Below are 19,125 nucleotides of genomic sequence, written 5' to 3' on the forward strand. Positions count from 1 at the left end.
CCAGGGATGTGATGGAGGGGAGGAGATGGAGGTGACAGGGAATGCTGCGAGCCTCTGACCCTGCTGTCAGTATTTTAGCGTAATTTCCTGCGGCAGAAACTCCCAAGAAAGGCAAAAATTCAGCCTGGGAACTCACTGACAGATGCACAGCTTCAAATTACATCTGAGCCCAGGGAGGGATGGGTGGCAATTGACGGGACAGTGTCAATGCCCAGGCACAGCCAGGAATGTCCCAAAGGCCGGGGGGACGTGTGGCATGTCCAGCAGTGCCCCTGGGCAGAGCTGAAGGGCCTGGGTGCAGCCGGGGGACAGCGCCCCTGCCACGTCCCTGGTCCTGGTACCCCGCCGTGTCCTGCCCTTGGCTCCCCCGGGGTAAAGGCATTTGTGGGATAATTGAGACCTGTCCCCAGCACGTGCCGGAGGCGGGGGCCGAGCGGGGACAAACCCGGTGACATCAGCCAGAGGAGGTCTCACCCTGACGGGCTGGGAGGACTCCGGAGCCCAGATTTCCACCGGTATTCACTTAATGTCACGGGCCAGCGGGAGAGCGAACAGCCCCTGTGCCACGGTTCTCCGCCGCGGGGACAGAGGGGATGCTCTGCCCGGCTGTGCGGGGCAGGGACAGGTGAGGGCCACAGCTGAACCTCTCGTCCCTTCCCAATTCTGCTGCCAGCAGCCCGGCCCCTGGGAGCTCGGAGAGGAGCTCCTGCAGTCCCCGGGACAGGCGCTGCCGCAGACAAATGCTTGTCCCGGTGCCTTTTCCATCTGTGAAACAGGCCAAGCAGTGGATCCAATTATTTTTTTTTCCCTAGCACACAAGCCACTAATCATTTATTGCGTTAAAAAAAAAAAAAAAAACCCAAAAAAACCCCTCGTCTCCACAACTTTTGTTCCAGTTTTATCCAATTAAAACTCAGGGTAAAAAAAAAAAAGAAGTTTCGTTTTCTCCTTTTTGCAATCACAAAGACCCGATCTCAGCCCCATTGACTCGCTAATTGTAAGCACTCAAATGCTTGGGTTTAAAGTTACACTTAGCAGCTGTGAAACATTAGGGTGAAGTGATTACAACCTACTGGAGGATACCGAACATTTTTACAATATCTCAGGAGCATAAGGGAAAGACAACAGGAAATGGCGCAAACTTTCCTACCCTGCACAGCAACAAGCCAGAGCAAAGGAGTGAGAAAATAAATGTAGAGACGTGGCGCAGACGTGGTTTGGATGCTCAAAAAGTTACCGAGGAAGCCCTGGTGAGAGCACCATGGATTTGCCCTCTTGCTTGGCAGTCAGGGAGGACAGGGAGCAGCGTTCAGGGATCTCACAGCTCCACTTTGCAGTGTGCAAAGTGTGTTTGCCAAACTCCGCTCTGGGTTCTCTGCTGAGGAAGGAGGATGGAGATCTTGGCAGTATTTTGCCCTTGGCCAATCCGTTGCCTTATCCCAGCAAATGTTCTGGGCCTGAGAAACGCTGCTCAGGGCAGGACAAACCAGAGCCTGACCCCTCAGAGAGGCAGGGACAGGATGGGGTTTGACTGGGCTGGGGCTCAGCATCCCCAGCAAAGCCACCAACCCCTGAGCTCCACGTGCTCTGCAAAGCACCAGGAAACCTGATGGTTACAGCCAGGCCCTGGACTGCTCCTGAGATCTGATTTCATTCGAACTCCAAGCTGTCACGATGGAAAACCACTGACTTCCCACTCCTTTTCAAACAGCCCAACATCCCCTTCCCATGATTTAAGCCCACTACACGCGTGTGTTTATTAGAGAAACCAGGGTAGGATAAGAAAGCAATATTTCATGTTAATTCATGAAATCTGAACTCAACTTTTAATAGAAGAGCCCCACTTTCAGCCCAGAGTGATATACAGTCCGCCCCGCTTTAAATGAGACGTTTTGCCTTTTGAACTCAGCAGGAGCCCTCTGCTTACAACTACTGGAAACAGTTTAAAAACCTGCAAGTCCCCGTGTCTCTTGGGCTCTTTGGTTTATATCATGGCACAACATTCTTGCTGGGCTGCCAGCTGCTGTGCTTGAGAACCTGGCGTGTCAGAAACTCACCTGGAGAATTTCCACCGCAGCAGGAGCCGCTCGCCCGAAATCCTGCAAAGACCATGAGCCTCTGGTTATTTTTAAGTGGGGTTTGGATCAAGTTCCTAGACTAAAAACCTTGTTGTGTTAAAGTCAGGGGTGAACCTCCCTTAAGAGCAGCTTCTAGACTTATCAAGGAACAGAAATATTCTCTCCTGGTGCCTGAAAATGAGTTCTCATATGGCTGCTGAGGTCGAGGAGGAGGAAGGGTGGTGTGGCACGAGACCACCTGGACCCAGCTGAAATGGGGGGGGGGCTTTTAGGGCCATGGGTGGGAGCAGGAGTGTGGTGTGAGTGAAGAACACAGTGCAGGGATGTGCTGCATCAAACAGAGTTACTAATGAATCAGATCCTATAGAGTTATTATTGAACAAAATCTTATAAAATTATCATTAAATCAGACCCTGCAGACCTTAGAGTTAGTGATAATTCAGACCTCATGGAGTTATCAATGAATCAGATCCTATACAGTCATCACTGCAACACACTCAGTTTTCTCTGGCTCCACAGAAGAGCTGGAACTCAGTGGTTATTCTGCTGGGTCATCTGTGAAAGTATCAAATTGAAGTTAAATTAGCCACCTCATGGCAATGCTTATTTTTTTTTTTTAAGGCTCTAGGCTTTCTTAACAGTTTGGCTACAGGGCTATCAACAGCAGAGAATGAGGACATTCTTTTCAATGAACCAGACTGAAAATATTTTGGTACAGCCCCAGTTTGTAGGTTTTTTTTGAATCTCTTCCCCCCCGACTTTAAACAAAACATCCTGATTCAAAGGAGCTTCTTGCAGACTGGGAATTTCCACATGGCCATATTGCAGCACTTATAAAAAGTGATTTAATGCCTGCCAACAACAAATACATTTGCAATGACACCACTCTGTGTTATGTGCTATCCCACTTTGTGTGCTCAGCCAGAAGCAGCCGGGCTGTCCCAGGCAGGAGGGAGAAGAGCCTCCTTCCTTCCTCCACGAGAACTTTGTCCCTTACCCTGCTCCTTGGAAAGCCTGAAAGGAAACAAGCATCACGGTGACAACACAATCCCTTCTGTATGTGTTAATCTGGATTTTGTTTGAACTTTTGGAGCTGACCTTGGCTTGAACTGTGTTAAAAACCCTGACTGGTGTGGACTGACTTGACCCTGCAGTCCCATTTGTCCGTGGTGCCAGTCCTGCCCTCAACCCTGTACTTCAAGCCTTTATTTTACAGACAAAAAGGAACATAACATTACAGCAGATATAGCCAGTGGGCCGGAGCTGCAAGTACTTACTTAGAGGCAAAACTCTCCTCTGATTTCATCCCAAGGAAGTTATTTTTTTGTTTGAGAAGAGACTGACTGAAAACCAAGCAAGAAACTGAAATTATTGCTGTAAACTCTCGCTTTTTATTAGTGGTTTCCAAGCCTGAAGAAAACAAAACCTTCCGAGTGGCTCTGTTACAGTCAAAAAGAAGAAAAAAAAAAAACAAAAAACCAAAAACCCAACCCAAACCAAGCCCAAAACTGAACTGGGTGTTTGGGGATGGAGTAGGAAGAGGGTGGTTGGTTCTGCATCCCTTGGTGTGGCTGGCTGGAGCTGTGAGATTTGTGGGTTTAGATAGTTTCCTCTCCCTGCCATGACTCAAACGGCTTCTATTAAAAACAAGTAGTGGGAAGGAAATTTCATAAGCTGACAGCCCCATCTCACTCTGCTTCTAGACACAAGTTGGCTGAGATGTAGGAATTCGTGTGGTTATGATGTGTGAGCCCAGAAATGTTTTATCAGCAGGGTTATGCAGTGCTAGCTCTGACTGTGCACGTTCAGAAGGGTGCAGAGGTTCAGGCTGTTCTGCAAAGCCTCTGATCCGCGGTCCTACAACAGAATGGATGGATATGGGTGCCTCTGCCTCCTGCACCTGGTCCTTGCCCACTGAAATCAGTGGGATGAAGAATCAGGGCTCCAACCAGAGCAGGGAGCTGGGAGTTAGTTTTCAGAGGAGCCAAGTGGGTGCAAGGCACACCACCTAAATACCTTGTTTTTAAAAATCCTGTCTGTGCACATGAGGACAAGGAAATGGGGAGGCAAAACCATGCTAGACTGGCTGCATAAGAGCCACTGATGGCTTTAATTAAAGCCCTCAAGTCAGTAAATACACACAGAGTGTGGTCCAGGGAGATACACAAAGCCCACAGCCAGCCCAGTAACACTCCGTGAACATTGCCATTGAAGCAGTTTCTTGTTTAACTTAGATTTATTCAATGACACATGCATTTCTGGACAGATATCTGAGTTCCAATGAACAACTTTTATAACCAAATATGAGAAATCCGTGACTGCAATTAGTCAATTAAGTACGTTTCTAAAATACATGACTAGAAGAAAATCGGAGCAAGAGAGAGAATTCTTCCAAAGAACAAAAAGAAACATTTCCATTTGTAATACTCCTGGCATCGATGAGAATCAGAGGGGAAGAAGGGCAGCAAGGAGACGCGACGAGGAAGGAATAACATCATCAACCCTGTCCAGTTTCCAGTCTCTCCAGTTCATCCATTAATGCTCGGCACTTTCACGAACGGCGAGAGCTCCTCTGAGTTACAGAGATTCATCTCTCAGCACGAAAAAAGCAGAGAACAGTTGTGAAACCTTGTGCTTGACCCAAGATGGCTTAGGAGCATTTCTCCTCACCCAACCTCTTCCTGAAGACAGCGAGAAAAGAAGCTGCAGAGCTATCAGGACTGAAGATGGAGCCTCTTTGTACTGCACAGGAACACAGAGTCAAGATTTCATGAGTTCGCTTCAGGAGGGTTTAAGAGTTGTCAATATTCATCAGGGTAACGAGAACCATCCAGGCCGGGAGCTGGCAGGTGACAGACACAGCGGGACTGTTTGGGGGAGCCTGGATGTCTCCCTGATGGGCGGCTGCTTTAGGGGAATCCCGTGGGGAACAGGCTCAGGGGCTGGTTCTCGTTAGTCGGGAGGGGTGACCGGTAGCCGTCGAAGTTGCGGGGGATGCTGCCGCTGGTGGAGCCCGAGCTGTTACTGAGCGTCTCTATGCTTCCCTCTCGCTGAAGCTCTGCAAGGGAGAGAGAGCAGCTCCTGGTTAGTGTTTGGGATAAACCCCCAGAGTCGTTAGACAGATGCTTTACTGACAAAGCCCTTTGCTGGTGCATTGCTCTAACATTTGCTCATCGTCCTTTCCCGGGCTGATCTGGGAATCGCTCCCGAGGAATGCCAGCTCCTGGTTCCACTTCTCTCCAGCTGGGCTCACAGCTCAGCTGAGCCAAAGATGGAGACATTACCTGCTGTCCTTCCCTGGGGCCGAGGCTGCTGACTCAGGACATGACAGGATTCCATAGTGGGGTTCTCACGGCTGAACTGAGCAGGCTATGAAGGGGGATGACTGCAGATTAGGGAAAATCTTCTCTCCCAAACAGGCTGGGAAGGGGGACTTGGCAGAGTGTGCACCAGCAGTGCATAACCACTGCCATTCCTCACCTCGGCAACACCAGGACTTTCCACAGCCCTTTATCCTCCCCAAATGGACGTAAATAACTCAGCTTTTTCAATCAAAGAGAAAATATCCCCTTTCCTCAGCTGTGCCCCAGAGCAAAAGGGAAAGCAGCCTGGCTGTGGCTCTCCCTCTCCTGGTCACACCCACCCAGACATCTCCCCTCTCTGACCTCCAGCAGCCTTTAGTGCTCCCTAATCTCCAAACAGGAGGATTTTTGTGTGTGCAGGGCATCGTTTCCAGCCGTGGCCTCTCTGTGAGCCACTTGAACCCTGCAGCTGACTCGGTGGCCACGTGCAGCATCCCCCTGGCAGCACTCAGCGGTGGCATGCAGCAGGGACAGGAGGCAGAGCCGCAGGGATGGCACAGGAATCCTCCCCCAGAGTGACAGTGGTGACAGGAGACAAGAAATGCTCTGGGGAGTTGCGATGTGTGAACCCGAGCATGACTTGGTCTGGGCAGCCTGGGCTGGAGGGGACGGGATGAGGACAGGAGTTTGGGGCAAATTCCTCTGCTGCCAAGGGGGAAAGAGGACCTGGAGGGGCTACAGGAGAGCTGGAGAAGGACTTTTTATAAGGACATAGAGTAACAGGACAAGGAGGAATGACTTTAAACCGGAAGAGAAATTTAGATGGGATCTTGGAAAAAATTGTTCCCTGTGAAGGTGGTGAGACACTGCAACAGAGAAGCTGTGGCTGCCCCATCCCTGGAAATCCTCAAGGCCAGGTTGGATGGGACTTGAAGCAGCCTGGGATAGTGGGAGGGGTCCCTGCACATGGCAGGGGGTGGAATGAGATGAGCTTTAAGGTCTCTTCCCACCCAAACCTTTCTCTGGTTCTATGTAAGACTTGTCTGGGGTGGAAAGGAGCTGCAGGAGCTGGAGGAGCAGTGCCTGCTCTGCTTTCTGCTAAATATTCCTGCACTTCCACTGCCTCACCTGGGATATTTAACCTCCTGTAAACACCACAGCAGTCCTTTGCCTGCAGTGGGACTCTGTGATAAGGACAGATCTATACACAAATATAGGGAACAGCAAAAAGCTTTTCCCTGGAACAAAAAGCATCCCACCCCAGCATCCCTGGCACTGCCCTGCTCCCCTCAGCACCTGGGCACTGCAGGGCCAGCAGCCCTGCACACACCTGGCAGTGAGGGCTAAGGGATTTAATCCCTCATCCTGGAGGTAACCTGCAACGAGATAATCTGCCCAGGATACAAGGAAAACAAATCAGCAGGAAGCTGATCACCCTGAAAGCAGTGCTGGTAATGACCTCAGCTGTGTTCATCACCATTTTTACCAGTATTTGGTGAAGGAATGTCCATGTCTAAATCTCTTCATTTTCCTCACATCCTTACTCTCCCATGAGTCCAGGAAGTAAAAACAGTAATTTAAATCAGAAATGAGCGGCGTATCCCACACTAATACTGTGCTTATCCTGTCTGATTTGGGGCTTTCATCTCCCTCAGCACACAGCTGGCTTTGCTTAAAGGTCCCACGTCAGAGCTGGGGGTGCTGGGCAGTGCTGCTGGGCTCCCCCAAATCCTGGCATGGCTCCTCCTGGGGTGATTCCCCTCTCTTTTCCACCCAGAATTCATTTCCAGGCAAAAGTGTTTCCAGCGAGACAAGGGAGAGGCGCAGAGAGAGGAGTTTTGTTTGCCCGTGGCTCCGGCCTGGCTGTTTCTGCCCCTGGGGGCCGAGCTCCTGCCTGTCCCTCGGTGCCTGGTGTGGGACCCTGCGCCCTGCCCGCGTGGGATTTGGGGGGATTTGGGCTTTTCTGGGGCCTGCAGGATTCCTGCAGCTGGCAGCTCCTGTCACCTCGGCGGGGGCCTGCCAGGGGGTGGCACTGCAGAGACTGATGCCAGCCAGGGAAAAAGCAGGGAGCAGAAATCAGGGATGCAGAGCGCCGGGCACAGGGAGGGAGGGAGTCCTGTCCTGGCTGTGTCCCACAGCTCCGAGCTGTCCTGAGCAACCCTTGCTGCTGCCAGGCAGGAAAACCCGACCATTCCTGACGGGGAGGGACAAAGGACAGGCCACAGGAGGGGCAGAGGCTCTGGAGGGACTGGAGGGGATTTTCCAGCCCAGTCTAGGTTAGGGGGTGTCAGGCTAAAACCCGGGGAGCTCCCACATGCAAGCTGCCATCCCCGGGCACACATTCCCCGTGGAACACGAGGCCGGGTGCTCTCACACAGCCCGGCTCTCACTCTGGAACTAATTACCCGGCCAGGCAGACGAGCAGTGTATTCTGATACCCGAGGAAGCCCTGGAAAAGTGCTCGGCTGCCACAGAGAGCTCTGCTGTGCTCAGGAAATTGGGCTCTTGCCCTCACCCCGGCCGGCTCTCACCCCGGCTGGGTCACACGAGGGGGGCAATTAGCCATTACATGGTCACCAGGGGCTACCTGCCCACACAGCTGACCCCAGCACCACAGGCAGCACGTCTCCCCAAATCACTCTGTTTCATTAATAAAAAATAAATAAAAAAAAAAAAAATCCAGTGTATATTATTATTCTTCCTCCCAGCCCCTAGAGCAGACTGGGGCGGAGCAGAGGAACATCAATGAGGTTCCCATGGGAAGCACAGACAAGACTGGGAATGGCTCCATGACATGGGGACACCTTTCCTGTTACAGAGTGAAAACTGGAGGATCGTTTCTCCTAGATCTGGATAGACCAAGCAAGTGCAGCAGGAGCTGCAGGGTGGGGCTGTCAGGTATCAGGAGAGACAGGTCCCTAAAGCCACCCCAGGATGGGACAGCCGAGCCCCTGTGGCACAGCTGAAGGACCTGAAACTCCTCCCAAGCTAAAAAGGCACGTCACGTCACACAACCAGTGAGACCACTGGCATCCTCCGTGCTGGGAAAACACAAAACAGGAGCAAATCCCCAGGGAAAGATGGGAGTGGGTGGCAGGAGAGCCCGGAGCAGCAGGATCAGGGATCAGCAGCACCCCAGGGCTGCCCAGGCAGTGACTCCGTTCACTCCGGTGGAGTTACGCCAGCAATGGACTTGGCCCCAGCAAGTCTGAGGGTTATTGTATCTGCATTCCCCCATGCATACACTGTCGAGATGTATTAACTTCCTTAAATGTACCAGTAAAACAACCTCTTATGATACACTTTAATGAACTTGTACAGTAGCCAACAAATTGTGCATCATATAAAACCCATTCGGCCTTATAGACTCTCTGGCTATTTTGTAATAACTGCAATTTGCTTCTGCTGAAGCAAGATAACCAGGGTTGAGAAGTCAGGCTTTGCAGAAACCTAAATATTTGATCTGGGGGGGAGTGGGTGGGAGAAGGAAGAAAGGGGCCTCTGGGAGCTATTTATGGGGTCAAAATAACATGAGACCTGCTCTTCTTGTAGCATTTCCACCATCAAGGAAATGAAATACTGTGAGAAGACCAGCACTTGCATTATTTTGGCCCCATAAATGGCTCCCTGAGGCTTTCAGAAGCCCGTGAAAAACAAACACAAATACAAATAAATGCTAATACTGGAAAGGCAAATACTAAAACCTGCCCATGTCCCCGGAGGAAACGACTCACAGAGTCCTGCCTGCCCTAAAAAAAAAAAAAAAAAAAAGGGAAAAAAAGTGAAGGAGCTGGAACATCTGCTGAAGCCATGAGGAGAAAGTCACTTCAGGGGAGCTGGGAACAGCCCTGCCTGCGCTTTTGACAGTAACAGTAATGGGCACTGCTGGCATCACCCAGGGTCCCAGAGTAACGGGATTTTCAGGGCACACACACTTTCCACTGTGGTGGAGGCAGCAGCAGCAGTGAAAATCCTCGTGGCTGCTGGCGTGGGATGGCAAGTGGCCATCCTGAGTTCCTGGCCCAGCCCAGGGCAGCCATCTCCTCTCATGGCACGGCTCCGGGCCTGCGGGAACACTGGGCCAGCAGTGGGGCATCAGAGGAGCTGGGAGCAGATGTTGGCTGCTCCCTGCCTGGCACGGCTGCCAGCGGGGCTGCCCGCAGCCTTCCTGCAGTGTGGGGAGTGTTCCATGAGGAACTGGCAAGGAAACCTTGCAGGAATCATTTCTTAGTGCTGATATTCCCGACTGCCATGCCGCAGCCAGCCTGTCCTGTGTCCTGTCCCTCGTTCCTCTGCCTGAGCCACGCTGCTCTCCTGAGCTGGCTGCCGAGGTGGAGGGAGGAGGAAGAAGAGGAGGAGGAGGAAGAGGAGGAGGAGCTGCTCTGGGGACAGCCTGGGGTCTGCAGGTCTGGGAGAGCGGTGCTGCTCGAGGTCCAGCTGCACCCTCCATTCCAGAAAGCTCCAGGAACTGTCAAAGGACCCCATCAAATCCAAGGTACAAAGCCCTGCCAAGCCTAAATGTGAAACCATTTTATAGGGCACATTAATTCAAGGCCTGAAGAAAATCTATATAGCCCTCTTTTGCCCGGAACACTCATAAATTATGCTGCCTTTCTTAGCCGTGCTCTCCTGTAGTGGTCCACTCGAAGCCCTGGTATCTCCTTTATGTCCACTCAAAAATCTCCTCTCCAGTGCATTATTATTTCTCCTAATGGTTTTTCCTTTCTCTCTGTTTGCCTTCCCCTCTTTAAGCACAGTTTCAAAATATCCCAAATCATTTGCTGGAGGAGCTGACCCTTTCCTCTTACCTACGGAGGGGCTGCCCGGGATAACTGATCCAATGACAGCAGCCTGATGTGTCAGGGCAGCGGGGAAGCGGCAGCAACTCTGAATACAAGAATTATTCTTCATCATCTCAAACTGTCACAACACATTACCCTCAAAGCCGCAGCTCGCTGAAGGAGTGACCCTGGACTGAATGGGAGAGTGCTCGGGGAAAGAACTAATTGTAGCCTCTTTTCACACGTCAGTCACTTTTCACAGCACCAAGCCTTTCAAGCTCAACTAATGTCAAGTTCCCTTTTCCTTTTGCTGGGCTGAGTATTTCTGATTTTTAAGGATGGCATTTTTAAAGGAACAAGGTCTCTGGTGAGGGATGAGGCCAGCGAGGGGAGGGAAGGAAGCGTCGGAGTGAGCACGCATCAGAAAGTCTATCAGACGCCCAAAGACTCGTTAGGAATTAGACAATTAACAAGTAGGAATGCAGGAAGTGGGGTAATGGCCAGCAGAGCTCGAATCTCCTCGATTTCATTTCTGTCATTCACAGCAATTATTCTGGAGAACTTTTCAGGCTCTGCCGTGCACCGAGGGGGCCGCGAACGCGGGAATGCGCTCGGCCCCTTCCCAAAACGAGGATGTGGGACAGGAATTTTCCAGGGGTGGGGGAGAGACACAAGGTGCTGCTCACCAAACCCACCTCTCCTCATCCATGGGGGCTTCTGAATAAACAGTTAAAAGGCAAAAATTCAAGCCTCTTCTTGCAATAAAAGGCAATTCCCTTTCCTTTTGGAGGAGATTTCCTACGGAGAGAGCTCTGGGAATGCCAGCCTGGTCCATGATCTGGGGCAGGCACACATAAGGGTCCTTCATAGCTCCTGGTCTTTGACTGAAATCCTGACAGATCCTGTGGCAAGGACTATTTTTTCACCCTTACATTTACACAATGCCCATCATAGGGGACTTGCAGAACTGACTGGGGCTTCCCGAGTGTTATTTATTAACTGTAATGAATAATAATTATGGAGCTTCTGCCATCTGGATTCTCACTCAAAAGGGCCCTATTTAAAGGGAATGCTAAAAGGCAATTTGTATTAACACAATGGAAGTCTTGAGGATCTCTTAAACTGTTTGTAATTTACACAACGCTCCCCAGTGAATGGGTGAGTTAAACATTTTAATTTCACTGATTGCTGCTGAAGGGAGTGGGATGTGCTCCCACCCAGGAGCTCCCACCAGCACTTGTACACGGGAAACGCTCCATCTTTCAGGATTCGGACAACATCCCGAACTCTGCCGAGTGCTTTCGGCACTGTTTCTGCAGGAAACATTCACTCTGAGCATCATCACTGTGCCCAGGGCAGCGGGAGCTGCTGCTGGGACACACAAGGTGCAGAAGAGCTCAAAAGCCGACGCGAGGTGGGAAAGTGCGTCGGGATGAGGAAATATCAGGGTACTGGGAAATTACATCAATTACATCGCTGCTACTGCACTTGGAGGTTTTTCTTGAGTATTTCCCTTTTTTTTTTTTTTTTTAATGAAATGCAATTATGCTAACGAGGGAGCTCTTATTATAATCCATCTCCAGCACCCTCGGCGGCTGCTTGGAGCGAGGGCTCCAGCCCCGCTGGCAGCTCCGGGGATCCGCTGGCAGGGAGGGCACAGGGGGGCACTGCACCCCCAGGGGAACCTGTGCTTTTGGGGATTTGGATGAACAAAAATCGTTAATATTCAATTGCAGTGAAACGAAAGCACTGAGTCCTCATTAAAAATCTTAATTTTCCGAGCTGGTTTTGATTTGAGATGGCTGAAATTTCTGGGCAAATGTGGGTTGTTCCTTTCCAGAGGGAGCACAGGCTAAAAGTCAGTTCCCAGTTTTATATATTGCTACGATTGCAATTTCAGCTTATTATGATAATGTTCAAAAGTCAGTTAAAGCTGCTCTCTGCCCCAAGCCTTGTGCCTGTTCACCTGCACTGACACTCAGCACAGTGGGACCAACTTCCTGCCATGCTCTGGGTGACAGCATGACAGACCTGCTCCTCAGAAATGTTTCTTTTCCTTTTTTATAAACTCAGCAGTTTCACAAAAGAGATTTTTAAACTCTTTTCAAATGAGGAAATAAAAAAAAAAAACCAAACAAACCATGGCATCTGAACATTGAAAATCAATTCCTGTGTTAAAACTGTCTCATCCTGTCACAACCTGAAAGATGCTGAGACGCCACAAAAGCACCTCCATTAAATTTGCAAGTCAAGAAGACTGGGAAACACTGCCTGAGCAACTTCTGTGAAATCAGGATTCAGTGGCCTATGTAAAATATTAGTTACTGTCAAACTGCTTTACAATAACTCCAGTGCTGAATCCACACAGAGCTGGCTCATGCCATGCACTTGGAGATGAAACCTGGCATCCTGGAACAAAGGTGGCAGGATCCAGCAAGGAGATGGGGAGGTAAAGGAGGAAGGAGAGAACCAGGGGAATGAAGACAGAGCCTTCTGAACATCAGAGTCCCTCTGAGACCCCAAATCTCATTTCTAGTGCCTGATTTCACTGCGGGGATGCCAAACAACTTAGCACTTGTAAAACAGGGAGGACATCTGAGCTTACAGAAATGTCCAGGTCTGCTTCAGGCACAAAGAGATCGGTGAGAAAAGGACAAAACATCTTCCTGCATCAACTTCTAAACAGGTCATTTACTCCTTTAAAAAGAGCACCCAGAAAGCTCCATGTGGCTTGAGCCCATGGAGTAGGAGACCCAAGACTCTGGCATCTCGCCAGACTTGACTCTGAGCATTTTATGGAAGGTTAAAAGTGCACCAGATAAAGGACTGGTATTTAGAGGGAGAATATTCTTCAAGATAGGCACTTTCACAATGACTTCCAGTGCTTTTAAAAAATAATCTCAAATTTCCTAGACCTGTATATTTTTGTGAAGAGGTTTAGGATGTTTTCCTATATAAATGGCTCTTCAGAAGGATGAGTTGCTGATTTTAGCCAGCATGTGAATTCTCAAAAGCTATGACAGTCAAACAGAAAACCATTTCTGTAGCCCACCACATCCTCCAAGCCTACAACTCCTTGTGAAAGATTTACAGATGAGGTTTTTGAATGAATATGCAGCAATGCTCGGGTTTAAAGGAATTCTCTCTTACCCCATCCTGAAAGTTTCACTATGCTGCTACTCCAAATTCCTGAAGCTATCCTATGTGGAATACATGATTTCCTGTGCCAGCCAGCATGTGTAGGCAAGTTTTTAAATGCATTTAGGCAGAACTATCTTGCATCTTTGGTTACGCAAGCAGCACATCTGTGTATATCAGACCAAAAGCATTTGCAGAGAAAACACTGTATTAAAATTCCTGGGTTTGGTCTCTCATTCCCAGGGTTATGGGAGTGCCTTGGATTGCTCAACACTGACCCCTCTGTCAGCCTCTACTCCACGAAGGAAATTACAAATTCAAAGTAAAATGCATGTTTATGACACCTACCACGTCCTGCGCCCACTGAGCTCCGGGGATATTGCTCAGAAATGCTGGAGGCAATGCTCCTATTCCTGGAACATCTTCTATCCAGAGCAGGTGTGGATCTGAGCATTCCCCTTCCCTCCAGAGCTGGAGCCACTCGGGTCTCAGGACACAGGTCGTGTCCCAGAGGTAAAGACAGGGATGGCCAGGAGCCCTCAGGGAGTGCTGGGGGTGCCTCCTCCTCCTCCTTGGGCTCAGCCAAACAGTTCCAGCAAAAAGCTGGGTAAGGAAAAGCTGCCTGAAGGTCAAACCCACAAACCTGGTGATGACCTTGGGGTCTGAGCAGTGACTGCTGACACTCTGCATGAGAATTTCACACCTGACCCTCCAAATTTCAGCTCCTTTCCCATCTAAGACCTAATTCTATCCTCTCTGTGATGCCACCTCAGCATTTGGCCTCCTTAAAGCCTCTCAGGCAGGAAGAGAGCCCTGGGGTGGACTCAGTGCTCAGAGTGCCTCTGTGCATCTCCCACATGTGCTCTCTGAGCTCTGACACACACGCACTGCCGAGCTCATTTTAAAAGTATAAGATTACAAAGCAAAGTCAATCTGGCACAACTTCTAGTACTTCTGACACAAAGTGGCCTTTTGGGCCAGTGAGAGGCTCTGGGCTGTTCCCCTGGTGCAGATTGATGCTGAGGAGGAAGCTAGACCAGACTGGAATTTGGGTTTGATTCAAAGGAAAAGTTAAAAAGTTTGGGGGGGAGCAGATGCTCAGCTGGTCCAAATCAGGAGAGTTTTGTTGAAGCTCACGAAATGATGTCACCACAGCCTCAGCCCTGTCTGCTCATCTAAACAGTTCAAGGCTCTTGAGTTGGGAGAGCTCAGGTGCAGTTCAGGACCAGTCTCCTCCTCCCACTTCCCTGGCAGTAGTTCAGTGTCGCTGAGGAGCTCCAAACCCACCCAAATCACCCTCGTTCCGAATGCAATTTATTTAGTCTATTCACTCAATTTTTTAAAAGACTATGTTGACATGGCTGCTTCAAGCAGGCCAACTTTGTAAACACAGCCCTAATTTTACAAAGCACTCAGAGCTTGCAGCCATTCCCTTAAAATCACAGCTCTGCCTTGACTTGAGTGTTAATCCAGCCTGGAAAAACACCAGCCCAGTCTCGTGGGCTCCCTCTCTTGCAGGGCTGCTTGAGGCTCTCAATCCTCTCTCTCTTATTTATATAGCCCTGAATTCTGGTGTTATACATAAATATGAAAGAGCTTTGATAAAAATGTCATTCAAAGCTTAATTTGTGCCTTTGTTAACGGAGCTGTTGAACACAGCAATTCACATTTGTGCTCCTGAAAGCAGAAGGCAGTTGGAAATAGTAAATTCAAAGTTTTGCTTTTTGAAAATCATATTTTAAAAATTGCTCCAAGCATTGATTCTATTACACTCCACCTTTGTAGCTGCACTCTTACAAACGTGTGGATGAGCTGCAGCTGGTGGAGGAGCTGCTGGAAGGTAGCTCTGTGTGAAATCTGAAAGACCTAATGGCAAACCAGGGCATTCCTCTGGTCACATCCCCCAGAAAAGGCAATTTAAATCATGATTCTGCCTTGTGTTTAGGCACCTGGCAGTGAAGTTCACATAACTACCTGCTCCTCGTGTTGTGCTCTTCTGCAGACTTTTTGCTCACATTTTGGTGGGTGACCAGCTGCATTTCCAAAAGGTAAACCAAAGAGACAACACAGTCCTGGCATGATATAATAAAAAGATTTTTTTCCCAGAGGGTGTGGATAAAAGTAGCCCTGAGTGGAGGACAAAAAGCAACCTCAACTTTTACATTAGGGATCTGTCCCTGCACAATTCACCTCCCACTGCTGCCTCCATGGCTGCAGATGAGGGAAGAAGGCTGCAAGGTTAATTTACATCTTGATTTATGCTTCCAAATGTAATTTCTACCTGACAAGGTGGGAGCACCCACAGGGATAGCTGTGGCATGAGGGAATAGGTGGGAGATGCCATCCATGGGAACGCTGTGCTCTGCCTGAGGAGAGTTCCAGCACAGCAACATGTCCAAGCATCCTCCACAACACAGGGCATTGGAATCTTTTTAGGAAAATGCCACCATTTCCATGCCACTCACCCCAACCAGGGCTCTCCATCCCCAGCCCCTCTGGCTCCTGGATCCCCTGTCATGTCACTGAGCTGGAGCAGAGGCAGCAGAGCAGGTCCTGCCTGCAGCCTTCCCAGAAAAACATCTTTGGAAAGGGTCAGAGAAGTGATACTGACCCTTTGTCTTTCACAACACCATCAAGTTTTGGTGTAAACACAGAGTTCATGTGTTGGGCAGTTACTGAGAAAGTCACTGACCACGGGAACAACAAATAAATATCCCAAATAAGTAAATAAACAAATAAAAGAAGATGGTGTTTTAGCTCTGGGGGTCTTTTTGGAAAATGGTATAAAATGGGTCACACAGAAAAAGGCAGCAGGCAGTTCAGGTCCTGAGGTGGACTCAGGGAGGTGACACGCCACCAGGCAGCATCAGGAGCTCCCAGTTCAGGATCTTTCCACAACAGCAGATAGTCGCTCCTAAAATTCATCCCCTGCCTGCATGGAAGGCTAACTCCCCCCTGCCCAGGATGCAGGACAGATGGAAGGGAAGCTGCTCCTGCCTGTGGTGGCAAATGCCTTGGAGGGGTCTGAGGAACACGGAGCAAAGCCAGAGAGCACCAAGTGCTGCCCCCTCAATGAAAGGACAGCACTGAAAAGCAGAATAGAAGCAACAGGAGTGGGGGAAAAGCTATTTACTATTTTAGCAGTTTTTACTCTTCTTATAATCTACCTCACACAATTCCAAGCATAAAACCACCAGTAATGTCATTTCAGAGGGCACCAGCAGAAACCCAGAAAAAAGCAGCTGCTTTATCATCTGTCTTTATGTTTTGCCTCAACATTTTTTTCACTCTCTGTAAGTGCACAACTTTTACACAGCTCCATTTTTACTGAAAGAATCTCCCTTTTGGAGGCTCAGCTACCTGCATGAACATCTGCAAGGGGCTGAAGACATTCCCCTTTTATGGGGAAGCTTCAAACAGGGTTTCTTCATTTTCAAAATGCTTCCAACCAATTTGTCATTTTCCTTCCTCTTTGGTTTTGTTTTTTTTTTTTTTTTTCTGTCAGTGGATGGTGCACACAATATTGAGCAATAATAACCAGAGGAGGATGAAAACTGCAGCTTGAGAAGCGAGCTCAGGATATGATTCCTCCTCACCGGATGCCTGGAAGATGTCACTGAAATTCTCTCTCCCTTAGTGCAACCCGTGTGGAGCCAATATGAACTCCCAGCAAAGTGCTTAAAACCCCATTATTTATAATAACTGTTAAATGATGAGACATTGTTTACCCAGATCGCAAGATAAATTCTCACTTACAGAATGCTTGCCTGACCGTCCTGAACGTCATCTGGTTTTTATTTAAATGCAAAATGAAATTAGGCTCCCAATAACACAGCAGAAGAATTCAATAAGATGGGGCTTTTCACTTACAGTTTAATATTAACATTTTCCCATAAATGTTAATGAATAAAAGTCTACTGTTTTATATATTATCCATGGTGGGGAGACAGCAGGCTAGGAATGGAAGGAAAGCTAATCTTTTCATACCACAAATTAGGATATATACTTCAAGGAGGACTAAGTGTTCCCAGCATTGCCAGGGACCTGGCCACAACCCTCCTTCCTCCGGGGGCAGCCACCAGAGCTAATCCCAGGGGGATGCTCCAGGGAGTCTCCACTGATCACTGAGATCCCCCCCTAGCCAAAATCCCTTTGGGTTTGTTTCTCGTTCTCCTTGGCCCTCTCTTTCTGCCTGCCCATACCCCCTAAGGCACACTGTGACCATCAAACGTCCAACACCATCACTGGCCAGCAAGTCCTGGTGCTCACAGACTCCAGCACGGAGAACAAGGCAGGATTACTGGGAGAATCAGGTGACTCTCTGTGTGGTATTCTGTTAGAGAAAGGTGCAGGGGTGATGGGAGATGAGGCCACAGCTGCAGGCCACAACACAATGACAGGGAACGATCCAGCATCCGAAGGGAGAAGCACCAGGAGCAGATCCTGCGGTGGAAGAGGGGCTGAGAGGACTGGAAGCTGCAGGGCCAGAGGGTTGGCTCACACTGCAACGTTTGCATTGCCTTGGCTCTCGACTTCCCATTTACTGCAGAGGGTTTGCTGTGTTAATGTGTATTTTGCTGTTTGGTGACTCATACTTCATCCTACCTCTCTAATAAGTGTTCATTTAACAGTTTGACTGCTTAAGAATTTATTGCACAAATGGGTTTCCATTGCACAGCCTCCTCTCCCATCTCCCCTGGAGAGGGCAATGCATAGTTTATGAGAGCTCTGTGATGGCCTGTGCTGCACATCCCAAAAATCAGCAAATACTCAACGGCTCTCTGGGGCTGCTGGGCTTGGGAGGAGGGACAGGAACTGTCTTGTCTTTATTCTGCCACCACCTCAGCAGCTGCAAGGGGTTTTGGCTCACAAAACAGCTGTAAAAATACCAGTCCTGGTTCAAATCCTGGGACCCGAGGGCTCTTATACTTACTGAGAGAGATATGCTTGCCATAAGTCATATCCTACACAAAAACACCATAGAAAGACTCCTAAAAGGAATGACAAGGTAATTATAGGAATTACGGATGGAAAAATCCCTTTGTCTCCTGCCCCCTTCCCAGTGTGGGATGGCTTGGTGTGGGGCAGGCTTCAGGCCTCAGACTTTTAAGGGAAAGATTTAATAAACACTGAGAAATATTTCTAAATATTTAGAAAACCCAAAATAACAGATTTCCAAGCCAAGCTGTGCAAACAGAAAATGAATTTAGAAAACTTGTTAAAAACCCAACAGCTTTTGCGTGCACCAAAACATATTTGGGTAGCAGGAATCACCTCGTGGGCAGGATGCTGCAAGCAGAGCTGGGAGGATGCTCAGCCCTGGTGGAATACCTACCATGGCTCTCCTCTTGTTGGCCCTGGAATCAACAGCAGAAGCCTCAGGGATGCAAAGAGCTTCATGCTTTAGGAGGGACTCAGCAGACAATCAAATGTGAGCAAAGCCAAGCTAGACAGGACAGAGCTTTGAATTTTCCTGTGAAATTCTGGAGTGCTGCAGTTAATTTGCTTAATCATTAGGAGGAAAAACCACAACCCCAAGCAAACCAAAAAAACCCAACACAGCAGCAAATCTCCAGGGAAGAAAGGGAACTGTGTCTCTGTTCACTGTTTTGAGACAAAGCACTGAAGAAAAATGTCCAGTTCCAATAATGTCATAACCTGATTACAGCCTGACCAGAAGAGCTAAAACACTTGCAGAACAATGAGTAAGAAATTAAGTTTTAAATTGAGTGCTGGCCCTATCTCGTGTCACTTCTTTATATTCCAGTAGAAAGGACACTGCTGAGCTCATTTCATATCGAGCAGAGGGAGATGCCTGGATGCAGA

General features: G+C 49.0%; 1 protein-coding gene across 6 annotated transcripts in view; it reads right to left on the minus strand.

The window, feature by feature from the left end:
• Positions 1 to 4,295: 4,295 nt before the first annotated feature.
• The window catches only part of BCAS3 (BCAS3 microtubule associated cell migration factor), a 300,455-nt gene continuing 285,625 nt past the window's right edge, over positions 4,296 to 19,125 (minus strand). For all 6 annotated transcript variants that reach the window (XM_068210669.1, XM_068210670.1, XM_068210671.1 and 3 more), the window contains one exon: positions 4,296 to 5,136. In XM_068210669.1, coding sequence (XP_068066770.1) covers positions 4,988 to 5,136 — 149 coding nt within the window. In that variant the 3' untranslated portion in view covers positions 4,296 to 4,987. The remainder of the gene's footprint in view (positions 5,137 to 19,125) is intronic.

Source organism: Anomalospiza imberbis, chromosome 20, assembly GCF_031753505.1.
Source record: "Anomalospiza imberbis isolate Cuckoo-Finch-1a 21T00152 chromosome 20, ASM3175350v1, whole genome shotgun sequence".
Classification (NCBI taxonomy): Eukaryota; Metazoa; Chordata; class Aves; order Passeriformes; family Viduidae; genus Anomalospiza; species Anomalospiza imberbis.